We start from the raw sequence: 18,799 nt of genomic DNA, 5'->3' as shown, positions 1-18,799 counted from the left end.
ACGGCCTTTAAAAAAGAAAAAAGAAAAAAAAAATTCGATTGTGTAATCCTCGGTGTCATCTTATGTGCCCGTGGGCTCCCATTGTAGCACATTCTGTCCTTCCCAGCCTTGTTGTTTTGGGAAATGTTTACCCTTTGAGTGAAATTGTGACTGAAGGATGAAAAGGTGCCGGGGAAACGACCACATTTGAGGAGCGGGGAGTTCATATGAGAGGAACCTGGGATGCAGCCATGGTGATTTGGCCGGGCGCGCACATCTGGCCCCCGTTCGACTGCCTCGCAGCCTCCTCCAAACATTTTCAGGTCCTCTGGTAAATCAGGAGCACTATACAGCTGCGCCGCATGACAGCAAGAAATCTGTTGTTTTGCTGAGCGGCCGAGTCGAGCTGAATTCTTGGATGGTGGGCCTTTCCTTGACTAAAAGCTGCAGTCACGCAGCCGCTGTCAGGACGCCGGCGCTGCCAAACAAACAGGGTCCTCGGCAGAAAGATGAATGATTACACGGATAAAAGAAACAATGATTCAAATAAAACAAATCCTCGCGAAGAAACCAAAAAAAAAAAAAAGAAAGAAGGGGTGGGGGCTTTGGACGGCTTTAAAGGGCCACATCGCCTCAAACTTGACTTTTAACTCCAAACTGGGCGTTAGGCTTGAAAAATGTCATTAAAAGGAGGGTCTGATGAAAGATGCTATCGAGCTGCATCATGGGAAGGTTCAGAGCCAGATTTTACTGGAACTTTCTGGCTGCTTTCAAACGGACAATATTGCTTCAATCTGACCATAATCCTCCTGATCGTAGACTCCAGGCTAAACTGCTCACATTCACGCTAAGTGACATGATCTGATTAGATGTGTGGGGCCAAAATATCAATCAGATGGTGAATCTGTTCAATAGGGGAAGGTGACCACGAACGGGCTACGTTTTCCACATCCTATCCATTTGCATTTACACCAGTCCTCTGAAGTAGGGATGTGCGATACCACTGTTTTTCCAGGCCAATACTGATACCGATACTTTTAGATGTCTACTTGTGTATATGAAAATGATGACGAACATTTGTGAAAGTAATTATGAAAAATTAATTTTCACCTCTGTAGTTTGTACCTCAGTAAGAATTAAACAAGCTACCAAATATCAGACTTCTGATTAATCAGGGCAATTAAATACAAACTATGCAAAGTCAACTAAACATCTGAGCAAACCTTTTTTTAAAAAAAAATCATTTCCCATATATATGTTTGATTGCTTGTTTTGTTTTTTAGAATTGATACAGATTCAATGTGACACAAGTATTAATATTTTTCCTGTGAAAACGGACTTGGTATCGATATTTTGACGCGAAGATCAAAATATCAAAAGATCGGAAGTATCGATACGGGCGCGTCGATATTCTAAATCGGATTAGAAATCAAATCAGATTGGGTTCTCGTTCACACTGGTGGTAGCGCAAGGGTCGAGTCAGGATACCGAAGTTTGCGATCATCGCCATTCCCTTAAATCTGCTTCCCATACGTTCTGCGTGGCAGCTCCGATCAATAAAACGTGTTTTGCTCGGCGCCGCCAGTGCGTTAGGTACACTTTTAGCTTCAGCAAATGAATTGATTTAGCTTTACGGGCGCGCTGGAGGCTGCGGTTTTTCGTCTGCACTGTTAATGTTGGACGCGCCTCTCGCGGCCAGAAACGCGAGAGCCCCCACAAAAAAGCAATAAAGGCGAATCATAAACCAAAAAGTGAACATTACGGCCTTCATAAAGGTGGAATTTATAGAGGGGGCTGATGCAGCTGTAGGCAAGCTCACTTTAATGGCAATTATATTTATTTAGATTTTGTTTTTGACAGAGTTGGAATGGATGGTTTGACATTTAAATTTAATTTGGCATCCAACACCATCATCTTGACTACTTTCCTATGACAACTTGAAGCGTATTTTTATCAGCCATAGAATTCCTCTAGAGTCCCTATGGAGGCCTGAGGTTTAACTGTGACACTCGCATAGCATCATTATATTCTAAAGTATATAATAGGATTCCCGTGGTTCTTTGTGGTGAGGGCAGAACGGTAGTCGGCGTCGCGGATCTCAGGTTTCAGGCGAGGGGCCTCCTCTTCTTCTTGAATGGGGCCGGAGTTACGTGGAGGAGGTGCGGGGAGAGAGAGGAAGGAGGAGGGAGCAGGGAGCCCGCAGGAATCAGATCTTTCTTTTGTCCTCTTGTTCGGGACCCCGACACATGGGGTCAAGGCGGGCTGAATGGGTTCACACTGAAGGCTGCACTCGGACGCGGACGCCGATGAGAGCGCGCGTTAATTAGAAAAACCTGGTGAAGCAATTAAGGGCGAGGAGAGAAGACGCGCGGATTGGAGCGCACAAGGTGAGCGTTTCTTACCGAGAAAAGGGAATATTCTGCCCGTACTTAAACCGTGTCTACTTTTTCAAAGTGTCTGGGCAACCAGAAAGTTTGTTTTACGCGCAGGGAATGCTCTAATCAGGCGGGTTTGGGAGCTGTGCGTAAACGGAGAGCGGCGAGGCGTCATATTTTCGTCAGTTTCGAGCTCAAGGGGGGGAAATTAACACAGTAAGGCTTCATAAAAAAGTCATTGCGTGGCGTTGTGAGGTTGTATAGTAATAATAATAATACCGCAGCGGCTTGAAGAGTTCCAAATCGGAGCGATTCTCTTTGTTTTTCTAATGCGCAATTCTTCCACTAACAGCGGTTTCAGCTTTCCAAACTAATCCCGCGTAGGACTCTGCTCAAACGATGGCTTCATCTTCTAAATCGCTGGATTCTTTTTTACTTTTTTTTGTCTCCCCGCTGAAGCTTGGCAGCACTTTGTTTTCCTCCAGGAATGCCACAATTTCCAAAACACTTCAGTCTGACTCAGCAAAGCGTGTTCATAGCCGTCAACAGCTCTGCCGAGGATCTTTAAACTTCCTCCGAGCTGCTTTTTTCTTGGACTATTTGAAACAGAAATGGAAATCATTTGAATCATGTGGGTTCAGTATTTTTTTCCCCCCTCTTCAGTTTTTTTTTCTTCACCCCTACTTTTGGAACTGCGTGGCTAATGATTGACATTTGTATGCAGGATTTTTCTGCCGCTGCTCAGACTGCATAGGGCTTTCATGTGCCCTCTGTCTGCTCCCTGAACCCTTAAATCCAGCTTTCTGTTTTTGGTTAGGCAGGAATGTTAACTCGCCTTGTCCAGATCCCTTGCCCAAAAACTCCCCCTCCATCTCCTCCTGGAGCCCAGTGACTCCTGAAGCAGAAAGACCATTAAATCAGTTGAGCTGAGTTTAGCCCACATGAGCAAATAAGCTACTGTTTGAAAGCTGTCTTTGGTCAGCTGGGAGCTTGCAGAAACGTTTGCTTTGCCTTGAGCCAGAAACCATTTTGTCAAACGTTGCACGACTTTTGTGTCTTTATCCAGAGAGGAGGCGTTTGGCCGTTTAACGAGGGGTGCAGTAAACCTTTTCACATGAGTAGATTTTGTGTGCTCCTGCTGGGTGCACAGAGAACCCTTCTTTTTTTTTTTCCCTCCCCCTGTTGCGCTGCATCTCCGGAAGCCTTTAAAGAGGCGACTGAACTCGCTTTGCTTCACGTTGAAGTGAACAAAAGCAAAAAAATGAAAACTGCAATCTTACACGTGTGTGTGACGCAGAGACAGGGACTGAAATTGGTCACTTTTTCCAAGAAAGGCGACACTCGGACCACAATAAAGATGGGGAAATGTTTGTGGGTTTTCGTGTTTGGCTCATGTCTGAGAGGATATCGGCCAATGTGGCTCTGAACCGCACTGGCAAGGTCAAGTGGGCACCGAGTTTAAGTTTTCCAGGTGACTCAAGTGCGCCGATAAGATTGTTTAAAGGTTGATAAGCTGAGGTTTAGCTGGCGGTCGACGAGAGTTTCAAGGTTTGGCTTCTTGTTTTGGCAGCTTGGCACGTTTTTTCTTAATTATAGTGATGTCCATTAGTGGTTTTGGATGCATGATGGTGATGGTTTCCCAAAAAGATGCTTCTGGTCATTGTGCATTTTTTTAAATTTTGTGTCAAAGAGTTCATGTCCTCGTGCGGAAGGGGGATAAATATCGGCTCTGGGAGGGAGTAGGTGGAAGAAACCGGACTGTTTTTAGCTGTGGGAAGGAGTGTGTGGGGTGGCATCACCTTTTACCGTTTAAAGGTGGGTGTTGTAATTGTATGGGAAGGGTAAAACAGATGTCACCTTGCGGTTGTATTTGTGCGCGTCTCAGATTTTTCCATCAGGGTCACAAAGATAAACGTCTCCTAGGCATTCACCAGACTCATGGGCTTTTATTTTAGGTAATGCTACATTCCTGAAGTAGATTTTTCTGATGAAAATTGGTTCTTAATCTGAGAGGTGTTTCAAGGCCTGTAATTTCCACCCTCTGGATGTTTTCATAACTGCGGTGTGGCTCGTGAAAGGCCGTTTTTTTTTTTTTTTTTTTTTTTTGGTGGAATTCTTCTCAGGTTCAGGCAAGTTGGCTTCGCCTCTTCTCTGAATCTGAATATTCCGTATTGGAGAAAGGGCAGGATTAATTAACCTGCCGAGTGAGGGTCTGACTCAGAGGAGACAAGTCCATGGATGCTTGGAAATCTCATTCTGCGTCAGTGACTCATTAAGTTTTTACTGCTACACCCTGTTTTTCTAAAACAGAAAGAGGCGTTATTCATTTTTTTTTTTTTTTTTTTTGGTGCCCATCTAGTTTGCGTGTGAATGCACTGGCGGCGTTTTGCCCCGGCTAAAACTAACCATGAGTTTTCGGGTGCCGTTCTTTTTATATCGTTGCCACGGTGCGGCTTTAAAGAATTTCAAATGAATGAATTCCAGCCAGTGGGACGGAAAATAAATGCCTTTCACCGCTTTGGTATCATAATTCCTGCAGGCCGGAGCGCACAGCAGGTCTCCTCACGGCTAGCTGCGACCTGCCGGTCGACGCTTTCATGTTTTTGACGAAGCTGCTCAGGCTGAGCGTGGTGGGGAGCTGTAAGAATGTGGGTTTACCGAACTGCAACGCGGACGGGGGCGCTCTGACCAACATTGACGTTTGCCGAGAAGTTCACACACAAATACCTGCATGACTGAGAGCTCTGATTAAGACGAAGCATGAGGCTGTGTTGACTTGTCAGTCCTGCGGTTGAGGTTGACCTAGGAAACTTGGCATGACTTGAACATGCCTTGGTTTTAAATCATTGTGCTGATGCGTCAACATGGATACTTTCTGTTAGTCGGATGAGGAGTGTCTGAGTAATCCTTGAGGGGTTATTTTTATTGGCAGATTCTTTTTTGCAGTTGGGCAAATGGACTTAACACAGACTTTAAAAAAGGTACAAACTGCACAAATCCCCATGACTCATTGACTTTTTGTTTGTCTTTATGAAATCCAGAGCTGATTTAGCGCTCCGGTCACCTTGGCATCATGAGTTGGAGCTTCCTAACCCGCCTGCTGGATGAGATCTCCAACCACTCCACCTTTGTGGGAAAGATATGGCTGACGATGCTCATCATCTTCCGCATCGTGCTCACAGCGGTCGGCGGCGAGACCATCTACTACGATGAGCAGAGCAAATTTGTGTGCAACACGCAACAGCCCGGGTGCGAGAACGTTTGCTACGACGCCTTCGCGCCGCTCTCGCACGTCAGGTTTTGGATCTTTCAGGTGAGCTGCGCCTTTCCTGTTTTGACGAAAGCGTTTGCTTCCACTTTGAACTGTATGGTCAATGTCCATGTGCTTTCTTTAGGTGATCCTGATCACCACCCCAACCATCATGTACCTGGGCTTTGCCATGCACAAGATCGCCCGCATGGAGGACACGGAGTACCGGCCCGGGCAGAAGCGTAAGAAAAGGATGCCCATCGTCAACCGCGGTGCAGTGCGGGACTACGAAGAGGCGGAGGACAACGGAGAAGAAGACCCTATGATCGCGGAAGAGATTGAACCGGACAAGACTGACAAACAAGAAAAAAGTAAGGCGGCATTGTTGGTCACAAAGCTGTTCTTAACCTTCTTTTGTGATGCTCACTAGTTTCCTCTTTTTTTTTCTCAAGGCTCAGAGAAAAAGCATGATGGTCGGCGGAGGATCCTGCGCGATGGCCTCATGAAAATGTACGTGTGCCAGCTGCTGTGGCGCTCGGCTTTTGAGATTGCCTTCATTTTCGGCCAGTATATCCTGTATGGCTTCGAGGTGATGCCCTTTTACATCTGCACTCGCTCACCGTGCCCACACACAGTGGACTGCTTTGTGTCCCGCCCCACGGAGAAGACCATCTTCCTGCTGGTGATGTATGTTGTGTCTTTTCTCTGCCTCATTCTTACCGTCCTGGAAATCATCCACCTCGGGATCGGTGGCATCCGCGACACCTTCCGTAGGCGGGCCACACTCAATTCCCGCACCCACATCCCACCTTCGTCCACACGAGCCATGCCTACGGCTCCGCCCGGATACCACGCCACCATGAAGAAGGAGAAACTGAAAGAGCTTCGGGACTTGCCAATGGGCGACTCCGGACGGGAGAGTTTCGGGGACGAGGGCCCCTCGTCCAGAGAGCTGGAACGCTTGAGGAGGCACCTGAAGCTGGCGCAGCAGCACCTAGGCCTCGCCTACCAGGCAGATGAAGGAAGCCCCTCCCGTAGCAGCAGTCCGGAGGTCAACACTTCTGCACAGACAGCTGCCGAGCAGAACCGCCTCAACTTTGCGCAGGAAAAGCAAGGAGAGGCAAGCGAGAAAGGTATGAGGGGCCCGTCGAATCCTAAAGCATTAAAGAAGCAAATGACTTGCCCCAGAAAGTTGTCCACAAACATTTGAGCGCATGCTGAATAGTGTTGCCTTGTGTCTTCCTCTCCTAGGAATACATGCCTGAGCGTGCTTCCTGCCTCAAACGTCTGTCCTTCCATTCCTACTGGCCTTAAACACATGGGGGAAGCACATATGGGAATGCAGTCAGACCACTGAGGGAGACCGAAGCGTGTATGTGTGTGTTATGAGTGTGCGTGTGCTGTCTATGAGAGAAATGTGCCTTTCAGTATTAGGGGTCGGCCGAAAAGCAAAGATATGCTGACCGAGCTGCATTGTGACAAATGGTTCATCTCCACGACTCTAAACTTGAAAGCCTGCCTCATCTTGCTTGCCAACCTACATCCAAAAATTGTCTGCCCTTTGCGTAAACCTGTCTACACCCTGTTCTTTTACCCTCTCTGTTTTGTTTTTCCATGTGCGTAATAATCCTTGCCTTTGAGACCTTGTAGGGATTATAGTAAGATTTAAACTCCTCTGGCTAAGTAAACTTTTTTTTTTTTTTTTTTTTGTCTTCCTCACAAAAGGGAGACTTGCTTTTTATAAAATGTCTCAGAATGTTCTTGGCCTCAAAAACAGCAGCCTTGGGTTATGTCCGCTTTGGGAGCGTGCGCAGCAGCATGCCTTCTGCAACGGGTGCTGCATAAACTGCGCTAAACGAGTCATGTTTAATTCAAACAGATTTAATGTTAGGGATTAGAACTCACAGCATTTCAGAGACAGATATTTGTAGCTTATGTATTTACTCCAATCGGCCAAAATCTTTACCTGGGAAATGCTTGAAATCTTAACCGACAGGAAATCTTCCAAGAATCCTTCATGGTACAATCAAGTTACAACAGTTTATTTTACTTTTTTTTTGTTTACTGATTGACCAAAGTTGTAGATTAGAAGGAAGTGGAGGCATCGCAATAAGTGGAAAGTAGCCATTTGCATGTTAGTAACTCCTTTTTCCAAAGTTTTGAACTATGAAAATATTCTCATTTCTCGTCAGTTTTTGCTAACCAGCTAGATGCATCTGTCTTCTGGGCCATTGTCTTTTTAAAATTTACATTCCTCTTCGGTGAGACACATTTTCCATTCTTGACACGCGCCGACACTTTATCTTTAGGGCTGAAACGTGGATGTCTTTCTGCCTCCTTGGGGGATAAAAAAATCGCTGATAAACAAATGAACACTGCTTATTCACACAACACTAAACATGTAATCTTCCGATCAATAGCATTCAAAGTTGTTGTTTTGTTTTTTTTATTTCATAGCCTGTCATTTTGGTTTTATGATCTGTGGCTGGAAAACTGAACCTACAGACTGCCAAAGAGCTGTTTGATGCTGTATTCTTGTAATCATCTCACTGCTACTTAATTGCAAGGTACGACATTCCATTTTGAGTATCCTTCAACTTTTTTTTCAATTGTAAGTTTTGTAGTTTTTGTAACTGTAGAGATTATTTTGTCTTCAGAGAAAATAAATATATTTGAATGGAATTCCTTGGTCAAGTTATTTTCTTTTTTGGTCGAAGTGTCTGTGATTATTTGACCGAAATTAATAATTTAAAAGCGATCTAGGATAAAAGACATCGGGACTGAGTCTCAATCATCATTTATTTTGATGTTTACTGAAGCTGTAATATTGTGTATCATCAGAAGTCATACGGTTAGTGTAGGTATTAAAAGTGGGCCTACAGTGCCCTCTAGAGGGTAGATGAAAAGCAGTCACAAGCTTTAGTTTTACCTGGAGAATATACTGTATCTAAATGAATGTCAGACTAAAAATCGAAATAATGCATAATTTAAAGGTGTTTTTTTTTTAAGCAAATATTTTCTTATTTCGTAGTGACTGGTCTTGTATTTGTGAGGAATACACCTTTAATTCCTTTGACATACAATCGAAGACTATCATGCAATTTTTTTTAATTTCCTTAGTTCTGTTGATTGTTTTTTTTCGATTCATAATGCTGAGGTAGAAATTGCCTAGTAGGTCTTTGTACATTTTTTGGAAAAAATAAAAGTCCAATGATATAGTAATTCGATTTTTGCATTTATTATTTATACACAATTCTCTTGATAAAACAACCAGGCAACAGTAAATTCGAAAAGAAATATTTTTCGGTAGAAACTTTTTATTTGTGATGTAAAATCAGCACTTGACAGGGTTATATCACATTTTTTGGCACCTTATTTTTTTTTTAACTCACTACACTTTAATAATTTCGTATGCAGTATTTGTATACATATTTCAATTATCAATCAATTATCAATTATTACAAAGAAATGTGTTTTTTTAATGATACACTGGTTTTAATGGCCCTATTGTTCAGATACACGTACACTCTTCAGGTATAATGTTGGGCAGGGTCTCGTACTTGAATGAGTACCCGCCGTCGGATGTTGTGGTGATCTTCAGAGACTTCATGGTCCCCGGGAATGGTGCGCAGCACTGGGTGATCCCAAACATCGCAGTGGTTCGGCCCTCGGCCGAGCAGTTCCCATGACAGTAGTAGAAAGTCAGCACCCTCGGATGGACGATCCAGTTGTCCCATCCCAGCTCCTCGAAGCTGATGTCGATCTCGGCTCGCTGGCAGTCGCTGTGCTGGGGCCTCTCCTGCGAGGGCCGCTGGAGAAGGTAAATGGCGGAAGGAGACCAGGGGATGGTTACTGCTGCGTGGCGGGGCGAGCGGACGGGACCACGAGGCTGAACGTGGAGATGGAGAAAGGGCATCTTGTCCGATTCGTTAGCGTGACATTTGCAGGCTGGACAGCGGACCTGAAGCAGGAAGGGGCCCTCTGCAACAGGGGCCAGCAGGTTTTGATCCAGCTGGTAGGTGGTCCACCCGTCGGAGGTCCACTTCGATGGAGCCTCTGCCGCCTGAAGGATCTGCTGTGCCGAAGTGAGAATGGACAGTGAGGCGGAGGAGTTGGTGGTAGCTCCTTCTCCTGCGTAGAACCAGAAGTGGGCAGAGGTCACCAGAGTGTCCTGGTTGTTGATGGACGGTTGGAAGTAATACGTGAAGTCTGTGTCGGTGGTTTCTGAGTCAGATCTGGAACAAATTGAGTCTGCCAAATAAGATAATTACATTATATAAAATAATATATTAGAAATATTATACGATGATAACATTCAGATAAACCAATATGTGGCACATTTAGTTTTAATATATTTATTTTTTTTGTCTTTTTTAGTCCTCCATATAGGGGTTGTCAGGAAAAATTAATGTATGGAGGTTTTGGAGTGAAAGGAGATTTAGAAATGTTACTCACCAAAACTGGGGAATAGAATCATCTGAGACGATTCCTCATACGGGCTGGTGCGATGATTGACCCACGCTGCTCTGCTCGTCCTGGGCACCCTCTGATGCCTCGCCCGTGCCTGCGCCGTGTCCCCGTCGGGATCCTGCACCGTTGTCGGAGGCGGCTCCTCCAGCCCGAGTCCTTCCAGGACCCGCTCTCTGAACCAGGACAGGACAGCGTCCCGGGACAGCTCCTCGGCCCTGCAGGCTTGAATCGCACCGTGAATCAATAAGGTGGCCAGGATGTAGGCGGCAAAGGACACCATGATAACCACTTTCCCCCGCACAAAAATCTTGCAGGTGTGACAACAAAAAAGTCCAGAAAATAAACCTGAATATATTTGATCTACTGCTTTCAAGTTAGCTGCAGAAAATGGTGACTTCTCTTATTGTAACACAGATTTGTTTAGGCTCTGCTGCTATCTGTGAAGTCTCAAAGCATTTTGTTGCTGGCAAATGGAAGATAGCAAAGAATGGCCTTGAAGGATGGGATGTTGCATTGCATTTGTTTCGCACAGTACAAAGAGAGGGTGTCTGCATTAGGGTTTCAGCTTTACTGTCCTGTAGAGCTGCTTTTGGGCAGTCAAGCTGCAGAATGAGTAAAATAAATATCAAATACTACTCAGAATATGTGCATGCATCTGTAACTTAAAACATTCCAAAAGTGATTATTTGTAACACGCTTGCTTTGACGTCAGTGCAGTTGTCATGTTGCACACAACTCACACCTGTTTTCCCACCAAACAAAAACGTCTTTGTCTGCTGGAAAGGCAACCATCCTTATCTGACCGGCCTTGAATCCCTGAATCCTTCTCACAGAACTATTATTAGTTCCTGTAAAAAGGTGTTTTATCACTTCTTAACAGGCCAAATACCAGATGTTCGCCAGTATTTCATTTTAAAGCAACCAAATGAATGTTATACCAAGGAGCACTAGAATTCCCACACCTTTAAATGCATTTCAGCATATTCAGTGTATATTTAAGACAATTTGTTATACAATGAATAGTGTTAAATGCGCAGTCTGATCAGACATGCAATGCCAATGAACTTGAAGGTGAGGGAGGTGATTAGGTTGGAGTTTATGTGCTTTTAAAGAAACGAGGTAAGAGGGAATTTGGTGAAAAAGTGTACAATTTATTGCAAACTAAGTCGAGTAATTCTTTAACAAGTGTAAGTTGTTGCGCAACAGCGACCCCTGAGGCCACAAGTAGTAATTACAAGATGATGGCGTAGGACTTCTCATAAATGTTTTTTTTTAAATTTTTTTTTGTTATGTTTGTTTTTCTTACAGGATACACTTTAACTTGTTATAGTAGGAGAACACGACTGTAAATAATACAATGAAAATAGAAATGCCATTTGGCTTCAAGGTTCTGTCTGTAATGTTTTTCTAAACCATTTAATTGAACTGAGCCATGCAATTGGTAACACCTGCCGTCCAACTTATCTGAGAGCAAACAAAGGCAAGAAACGACAAATGTTTGCTTGTTGAGGTAGGTTTACAATTTATTATTTGATAACAGCCAGACTGTTCGCCTGATACTAAGGCGATGCTAAGATTCTTAAATGCCGCGACACTGGAGACACTCTCTGTTTTAGCCATAGACTCTATAGTTTTAATAGTTTTAGCCAAAGGTTAGCCACCGGGAGTTAGCTTGTACTGCTCAAAACCAGCACTCACAGCAAACGTTTATCATTTTTATTTTTTCCCCCCTTTGTACTTGGAACAGCTACAGTCTTACGTTTAAGCTAACAGTTTGACATTTGGGCCAACTGAAATGTATAGCTAACATTAAGAGGAAAACGGCCTTCAAATCAACATGGAAGCACTCACAAAAAATAAACATTATTTACTTACAAGTACCTCACTTCCATTTAAATGTTTCCGTTCAGTTTTATTACATACTTAATGTTTAATGTTCGTGGCTACATTTGTACATTTGTGTATATAATACAAAATGAATTATTTGTCTTGTACTTTTGCAGCTCTCATTTGGAAATTGAGTAAGATTAAGTCTACCTTAAAATATATTATTAAATAAGCTTTCGATTTCATATATTTTAGTTCCATTTTACTTAAAAATAAAAGTTAATGAGAGCCATTGTTTGTTTTAATTCGAATTTGCTATGTATTGTAGTTACCGGCAGGGGGTGCTAAAATACTGCTTTGAAAATTTATTATGTCAGTTAAAAAATTAAACTAATAGGTGAAATGGAGGTTGGAAAGTAATATTCACAGATGAACATGACTGAGATGGCCTTGAGTCTGCATCTACATTTTCACTCATTACAGTGGAGTTAAGAACAAACTGCATATCTTGGCTGCAGGGCTTCACCAGATAGCTATGTTCAGGTAAGACTATTGTGTCTATAATCATGTTGGTGACTACGGGAATGGTAACATACTGATCATTTTGCTGCACATGACACATTTACAAGTTGCAGTGTTTCTCTTGTCAGCGTAGTGCGATACAGTGCAAAATGACCATGCTTGTTAAACGTATTTATTTATCAAGGGCAGTGAGAATACAAGATATAAGTCATATCCCTTTTGCTTTGTTTAACTAGGTTGCATGTTGTATTAAATAAGATAAACCTAGAATTATGTGCGACTGCATGCGAACTTGCCACAGTCTACAGTGTGCTATTATGCATTCAAACTAATCGACATTTATCAATTTACAATTGAATTATTAATACAGTTTAAACAACACCTTTAGTAAGCCTGCAACAAATGCCACAGGAGGACAAGTATGGATTAGATTATAGTGTGTATGAATACAAATAGCTCCAAAAATGGTTATGTCATTTTGAAAACATTTAGGTTGCTTCCAGTTCATTGCATCCTTGTTTCAAAAAGAAACATGACTGCGGTGTGTGATTCAGAGATGGCTTATTTCTAAAAAAAAAAAAAAGAAAAAAAATCTGTATTAGAATTAGCACACCTAAATGTCAGAGCTAAACAATGTTGTAGGCAACATCTGAACACACCGTGTTGTTGAATAAATGTCAAATATGTCACTTTCTTATTTGGAGACTTTCAGAATTTACTAAAATGTGAAAAATTTCTTTTTTCTGTGTCAAAATAGCTACCCATGAGGATATCATGAAGCCCTGTCTCCATAAAGTAAAGAAAACTTTACTTTTTGCTAATTTTGACTTGCAAATGAGTCAAATTTGACCCTAACACAATCTAAGGGTTCAACCTGATATTCTGCCGTATCTACTGCCATGTTTCCAGCCTATCATGTTCTATTGTGTTGTTATATCATTGCCCTACAGCTGCATGAAGTCCTGGCTGTATTCTTAGACTTTCTTTTTATAGCTGACTCTGGCTGTCACACACATGCTGTGCCTTCCTTTCTCACACATATGCACTTACACATGTTTGGGTTGATAATTTTATCTAAAATGCTCAGAGGGTGTGTGTGAGAGAATATAGGCCGAGCACGGCGGCCTGAGAAATGTGACCTATCCGTGGCGGTGCAGCTGTCGTTCCCAACCTGAGGGAGTTGGGGGTGAAACAGTGGAATGGGAGAGAAGAAGATAGATAACACGAGCTGATTTAAGGACTTGGAAGCCTAAAAAGGTTAATGGTGTAGCTTTTAAAAAGCTCTAAAGGGTTGTTACTGAAAGCACACGAGACTAGGAGGCCTGAGCGGTTTGACATTTAGGAACAAGGGTCTCTCTCTCTTTTTCTCTCTCTCTCTTCTTCACCACTCATTGCCAGGGGGTTAAAGCTGTTGAAAGGGACCATGGCAGTGGCCGCTAATGCTACATGATCTAGGGTGGACTTACACCTACAGCCTGCACTCGCCAAAGGACACGCACAGGACAGGCTTTAGCAAACGATTTGAGATGTAATATTTTGCTCCATGGATCTTGTTACCTTAACTTGGACTTTGCGGGGATGTCCAAAAGGATTCCTTTCAGCTTTAGTGGCAAAAGTCAGGTAAGTTGCATTTCAGTTTATTATCAGCCTATTTTAGGCAACTCTTTGGATTGGTGGATTAGAATGTCATGGATAAGCATATGAAGCAAATGCATACGATGATTTATTCTTTTATGAGTAAATATAGATTTAAAATCATCACCATTTTCAACATGTTTTTACTAAGATTCTTGCTGATGTAATGTACCACATTTTGCTTTATAAATCAACTTATTTGACCCTTTTCTTGAGTTGGTTCCCCGCTCATTGAAACAAACACGTTATAATAGCTAATAGTAGCTTTTTTTGGCATTAGGAAAGTAGTCAAGATAAGGAAAAGGTTCGATATTAATCAATGGTAACAGGTAGGAAGTCCTTTGAAAGGCCATCCACCCAAGCTATTTGACAGCGCAGCAGTAGCAGTTCAATGCAATTTTATTTATATGGTGTCAATAACAATACAAATTGTCTCGAGACACTTTATAAAATCTATCCTGAAACTTCCAGAACAAGCGTGAAGGCGATGGTGGCAAGGAAAAACTTTCTTTTAACTTCCCCCACACAACTGCACGGTTGAAAGTCATGCAGTTGTGTGGGTGCAACATGGAGGGGGGTGACTCCAGGACGCTGGAACTCACTGTTAAGCCTTCTTGAGGTGTCGTTGGCCTACCTTTAATGAAACATTGGTGAAGGGAGGTACCCACTTGAAAACCTCACTGATGTGCTGCATACTGCTGTTGGCTAGGCTAGTTAGCTGGTGTCCTCTCATTGGTTGCTAGTTTGGAGCTGACTGTTAGCCTGCTGGTTGGTTTTCATTTGGACTGGGATTCCAAATGTCTTTTGCTTTGGATCTTGGCACAAGGGATTGTAACATCTTATCCTGTGTAATAATGAATGATAACAGGAAGAAACCTTGAGGGAGGAACCAAACTGCCTAAGCACTGCTCAGTAGAGACAGGAAAGAGAGACCACTTGACCAGTTGACCACTGTTGCGGCATTTAAGTACCAGGCCACTTCATGTTTTAGGAATTAGAACACAAATAAATTAATTTAGAAGAGCTGAATTTCGTTAAAAAATTGGTCAAAATGAACACAGCAGAGATTGAGAGATGTGTCCCAAAAACTCTTGATCTGACAAGCATGAAGCTACCAGTCCACCCAGATAATGTTTGGTCTTTGCTGTTTGCATTCTTGCTTTGGGCTGCTAAAACTTTGATGTCTTTCTGATTGATGTACTCTGGTCTTTTCAGTCCTCGGCGAACCAGCTCAGGTCGACCATCCTCTCTACTCCCTGTGAGACCAAAGGTACCTGAACCAATGGAGTTTTTGAGAAGAGGCATTCAATAAATGCAGCTCATCTTGACTGCCCGATCAATTACCAGATACAAAAAGTGCAGTTTCTGAAGGCGTCTGAAAGAAACCAAGATGGCAGAGCGGCCTGGCTCAAGTCCCTATCTCAACATCCCGTCAAAGAGGGCCAAAATCACCACTGACCGGGACGTTTCAGACGATGGGGCCAAAACACAAGAGCCCACTGCTCCAGTTTTTATCCGTAAACTCCGCAAAGCAGCTGTAGGAACGGGCTGCGACATTCGACTGAGGGTGTCCGTGTCTGGATTTCCGAGACCTTCACTGTTCTGGTACCACAACGATGAGCTCCTTCCTCCATCAGAAGCCCAGGACTCAGGGGGGCTGTGGATACGGGACTGCCACACAAGCGATGCTGGCTTGTATACCTGCGTGGCGACCAACGAGCTGGGAGAGGCTAACTGCAGTGCTGTCTTGGCTGTTATGGACCTCGGTGAAGGTAATCGCAAACCACTGGAACTTCCACTGGATTTCTATATTTTCTTTTGCATAGGCTCCCAAAATGATCCTCAAACGGACCACTCACTCACTGACTCTTATATTTCCTTTTGGGTACTCTGTGATTTGTGAAAGCTCTCCGAGACAAAACAACTGTTGATCCCAGACTGAGTTTTGAACATCAGACACCAAGCTTGTCTTCTGTGCCTCTGGTAAATACTTAAAATTAGCTTGCAGATGTAAATAGAGACACAGATTTGTCAGAGGGGGAAGCATGTCACCTGTCATGGCCTTCTCTTAGCTGCACAGCTGAACCTTTGACTGTTGTTTGTTGTGTTTACTAAGGGTGGGAAATTGAGGTTTGGGGCACGTGGTAAGCGGGGTAACCTTTGGGGCTACGCTGCATCTATTTGCAAGAAGATCAGGTAACGCCCCGTTAGCCTGGGAGCAGTCTCCTTACTTCTTACTTACTCCAGCTGTATGTGATTTAGGAAGATCGCTGTAAGACCTGAGGCTCTTGCTGTGATGTTTATTAGCACTGCATTGACTTTTATGCGAGCAAATGAATGCTGGACACCTTGTTACTATGCCCTCACTTTGGGAGGTAACTCGTGGAGCGGATTTCATGAATCTCATTATCGTTTCGATTTACATTCGCATAAGCAGCTTTATAAACGCTTGTTGGTTGGCACACAAGTCTGGAAGTGACTGTAGAGATGAAATGAGGCTGTGAGGACGTTACTGCTGCTGCTGTTGTTGCTGCTGATCCTCTGATCCAAAATTAGAATACTTTGGTGAGACACTTTCGCCCGGGATGGCCAGTCTGTCAGCATAAATTCACACGGCAAAGCGCGCGGGGCATAAATTCAGTCTCTGAAAAGCTTAAGCAGGAGCGATCCCATCCGTCACGTCCTCCACGCCGCCGACGTCTCTCACATCCGAAGCGTATTCGCGTTTTCCACGCTTTGTACTACAACTGATTTCGCCAGTTAGCGTGAAAAAGCGACTGTCTCCATAGCTGCTTGAGTGTCTTGCTTAAGGACAATTGAGCGTGGTGGCTTTGAATAGATTATCTGTAACTCCCCCGTCTGTCTTGTCACTCCTGCCATATAGAGATAAGGATAGCATTTGTCAGTGAAGCTCGTACGGCTTTTTTTACTCAACTTTCCGGCATGTCTCAGTAACTCACTCCAGGAAAAGCTCATACACTGTAGCTCTATTTATCATTGTTTGCAGCGGATGCGTGCTACCAAAAATCTAAAAATAATAATGTTGCAGTTCTTTTCTCCTTGGATAAGGGCCTAAAAAATGAACCGGCTCTCGTGCCGTTTGCATCATCCATCTGCAGGTTGGTACGATGAGATCATTGTAATGCCGGGTGCATTTGATCGCGGTCCCGTTTCCTTGGCCTGCGGTGAAAGTCGACACATCTCACCAGCTCTCACACTCGGAGCTGGCACGCGCGGCCGCGCTGGCATTTCACTCGGCGCCCCCGTCTCTTCTGGTTTTGATCCGTTTCAATCAGCGCGTCGGTTAGGCTGAAGTCGAGATTGCGATTTAGTTAGGCGTGAGTTACAAAACAAGAAAAGTTAATTCGGGACTCTGGAATCAACAGGAGCATCTTGGATAAAGATAATTTTAACATCTCATTTTAATTGCAAGTATTTAAACAACATAACTTAAATACTCATAATCGACTCTTAATAGCAAAGCGAAGATGGCAAATGAACATTTTTTCCAAATTATTTCCTCCTCCTTATCCATTTTTTAGGTTCTGTCTGTTGTATGTTTCTGACCTCTCCCTCCCTCTTACATCTCCCCCTCTTCTCTCTCTCCTTGTGGTTATTTATGGCCTGGTATGTGCCGTGCTGGCCAGAGGGCTCGTGCTCTAGTGATGTGTGGATGCCGCCGGCCCCCTTCTCCGATTGCACCAGCAGACATCACGGATAATTATAGCATCACCACGGTCAAGACGCGGCGCTGTCACACTCAATCACGGTCAGCGTGATGAAAAAGAGTCGAGGAGAGTGCTCTAAGGCGGCGAGGGAGGGAGGGCGGCGGCGGCGCCAATGTGTATCCGCGCGCTCGGCTGTTTGTGTGTGTTCGCCCATGTGTGTGTGTGGTTAGTTTTAATGGCTGCTCTGGCTGCTTTTGAGCATCACTCAGTGACTCAGACAGCCAGGTCTGCCACTTTAAGATTTCACCCTGAGAGATCAGACCAACCAGAAACGGGAGTAGTGCAGTGTCACAAGTCTAGACTACTTTATTGACGTCACCCTCTGGCGTTTAGCTTTTGATTAACACACTGTCGGGCATCTAAAGGCCGGATAAGCACAGGAGGAAAAAAAAAATGAAGCTCTTTGGTTATCTGTGGTATTTTAAGCCACTTTTCCAGTAGATCAAATTGTGACGCAGCAGCATGAACGTGTCAGACAGGACTTGCAGGTGCTCTCAAGATAACGTTTGAAAAGGTGTTTGTTGCACCGAGGAAAGACAACCATCTTTTTCTGCCACACAGCCTTTTATTTATTTATTTTTCTTGTGAACTGTTGGATAGTATCAACCCCTTAGGCTTTTAAAGGTTATTCTGAGAAGAAGAAATGACATTTAAATTGAAATCCACTGACGAACAAGTTCACGTTAACCTCGGAGATGAGAGACAAAAGGTTGGTTTTGCGTAACAGGGGGTTGGTTTAGCTGTAGTCAAAGGAAACATGCACAGTATATTGTATTCAAACCGTTCCGTGCCTTTGTTTGTTTTGTTCAGGTTAGTTATAAAAGATGTGCGCATCTGTGAGACTCTTCATAACAATGCATAACAATGGGAGGAAACTTTACAAAAGATAAATCAGCCAGAGCCAAAAAAAACAAAACATCCTGATTTTGATCCAGATCCCAAATTTCCATTAATATGATAAATTGCGTATTTGCCTTAAACCTTCCAGATCAGACCAATGCACTTTTATTTCT

The 18,799-nt window shown here is 43.6% G+C and overlaps 3 protein-coding genes across 6 annotated transcripts in view; 2 read left to right on the top strand and 1 right to left on the bottom strand.

Moving 5' to 3' along the window:
* Positions 1–2,166: 2,166 nt before the first annotated feature.
* On the top strand, positions 2,167–8,286 carry LOC125000937 (gap junction gamma-1 protein-like). Of its 3 annotated transcripts, XM_047576707.1 has the most exons (5): positions 2,171–2,366; positions 5,396–5,667; positions 5,750–5,975; positions 6,057–6,737; positions 6,856–8,286. In XM_047576707.1, the coding sequence occupies exons 2-5, from the start codon at positions 5,428–5,430 to the stop codon at positions 6,867–6,869; spliced, it is 1,161 nt and encodes a 386-aa protein (XP_047432663.1). In that variant the 5' UTR covers positions 2,171–2,366; positions 5,396–5,427; the 3' UTR covers positions 6,870–8,286. The 3 variants fall into 3 exon arrangements, with proteins under 3 accessions (XP_047432661.1, XP_047432663.1, XP_047432662.1); XM_047576705.1 differs by having other exon boundaries at positions 2,167–2,366; positions 6,057–8,286; XM_047576706.1 differs by lacking the exon at positions 2,171–2,366 and adding an exon at positions 2,396–2,570 and having other exon boundaries at positions 6,057–8,286.
* On the bottom strand, positions 7,876–10,905 carry inha (inhibin subunit alpha). Of its 2 annotated transcripts, none has more exons than XM_047576709.1 (2): positions 10,060–10,905; positions 7,876–9,735 (listed from the first exon to the last, which is right to left on the bottom strand). In XM_047576709.1, exons 1-2 carry the CDS (start codon positions 10,352–10,354, stop codon positions 9,116–9,118), a joined length of 915 nt encoding a protein of 304 aa, XP_047432665.1. In that variant the 5' UTR covers positions 10,355–10,905; the 3' UTR covers positions 7,876–9,115. The 2 variants fall into 2 exon arrangements, with proteins under 2 accessions (XP_047432665.1, XP_047432664.1); XM_047576708.1 differs by having other exon boundaries at positions 7,876–9,855; positions 10,060–10,901.
* A 2,650-nt stretch (positions 10,906–13,555) lies between these two features.
* The window catches only part of LOC125000908 (striated muscle preferentially expressed protein kinase-like), a 39,106-nt gene continuing 33,862 nt past the window's right edge, over positions 13,556–18,799 (top strand). Inside the window, exons 1-2 of the mRNA XM_047576662.1 lie at positions 13,556–14,043; positions 15,274–15,830. Coding sequence (XP_047432618.1) covers positions 15,449–15,830 — 382 coding nt within the window. The 5' untranslated portion in view covers positions 13,556–14,043; positions 15,274–15,448. The remainder of the gene's footprint in view (positions 14,044–15,273; positions 15,831–18,799) is intronic.

Source organism: Mugil cephalus, chromosome 23 (genome assembly GCF_022458985.1).
Source record: "Mugil cephalus isolate CIBA_MC_2020 chromosome 23, CIBA_Mcephalus_1.1, whole genome shotgun sequence".
In the NCBI taxonomy this organism is placed as follows: domain Eukaryota; kingdom Metazoa; phylum Chordata; class Actinopteri; order Mugiliformes; family Mugilidae; genus Mugil; species Mugil cephalus.
This window is presented reverse-complemented; position numbering and strand designations above follow the sequence as displayed.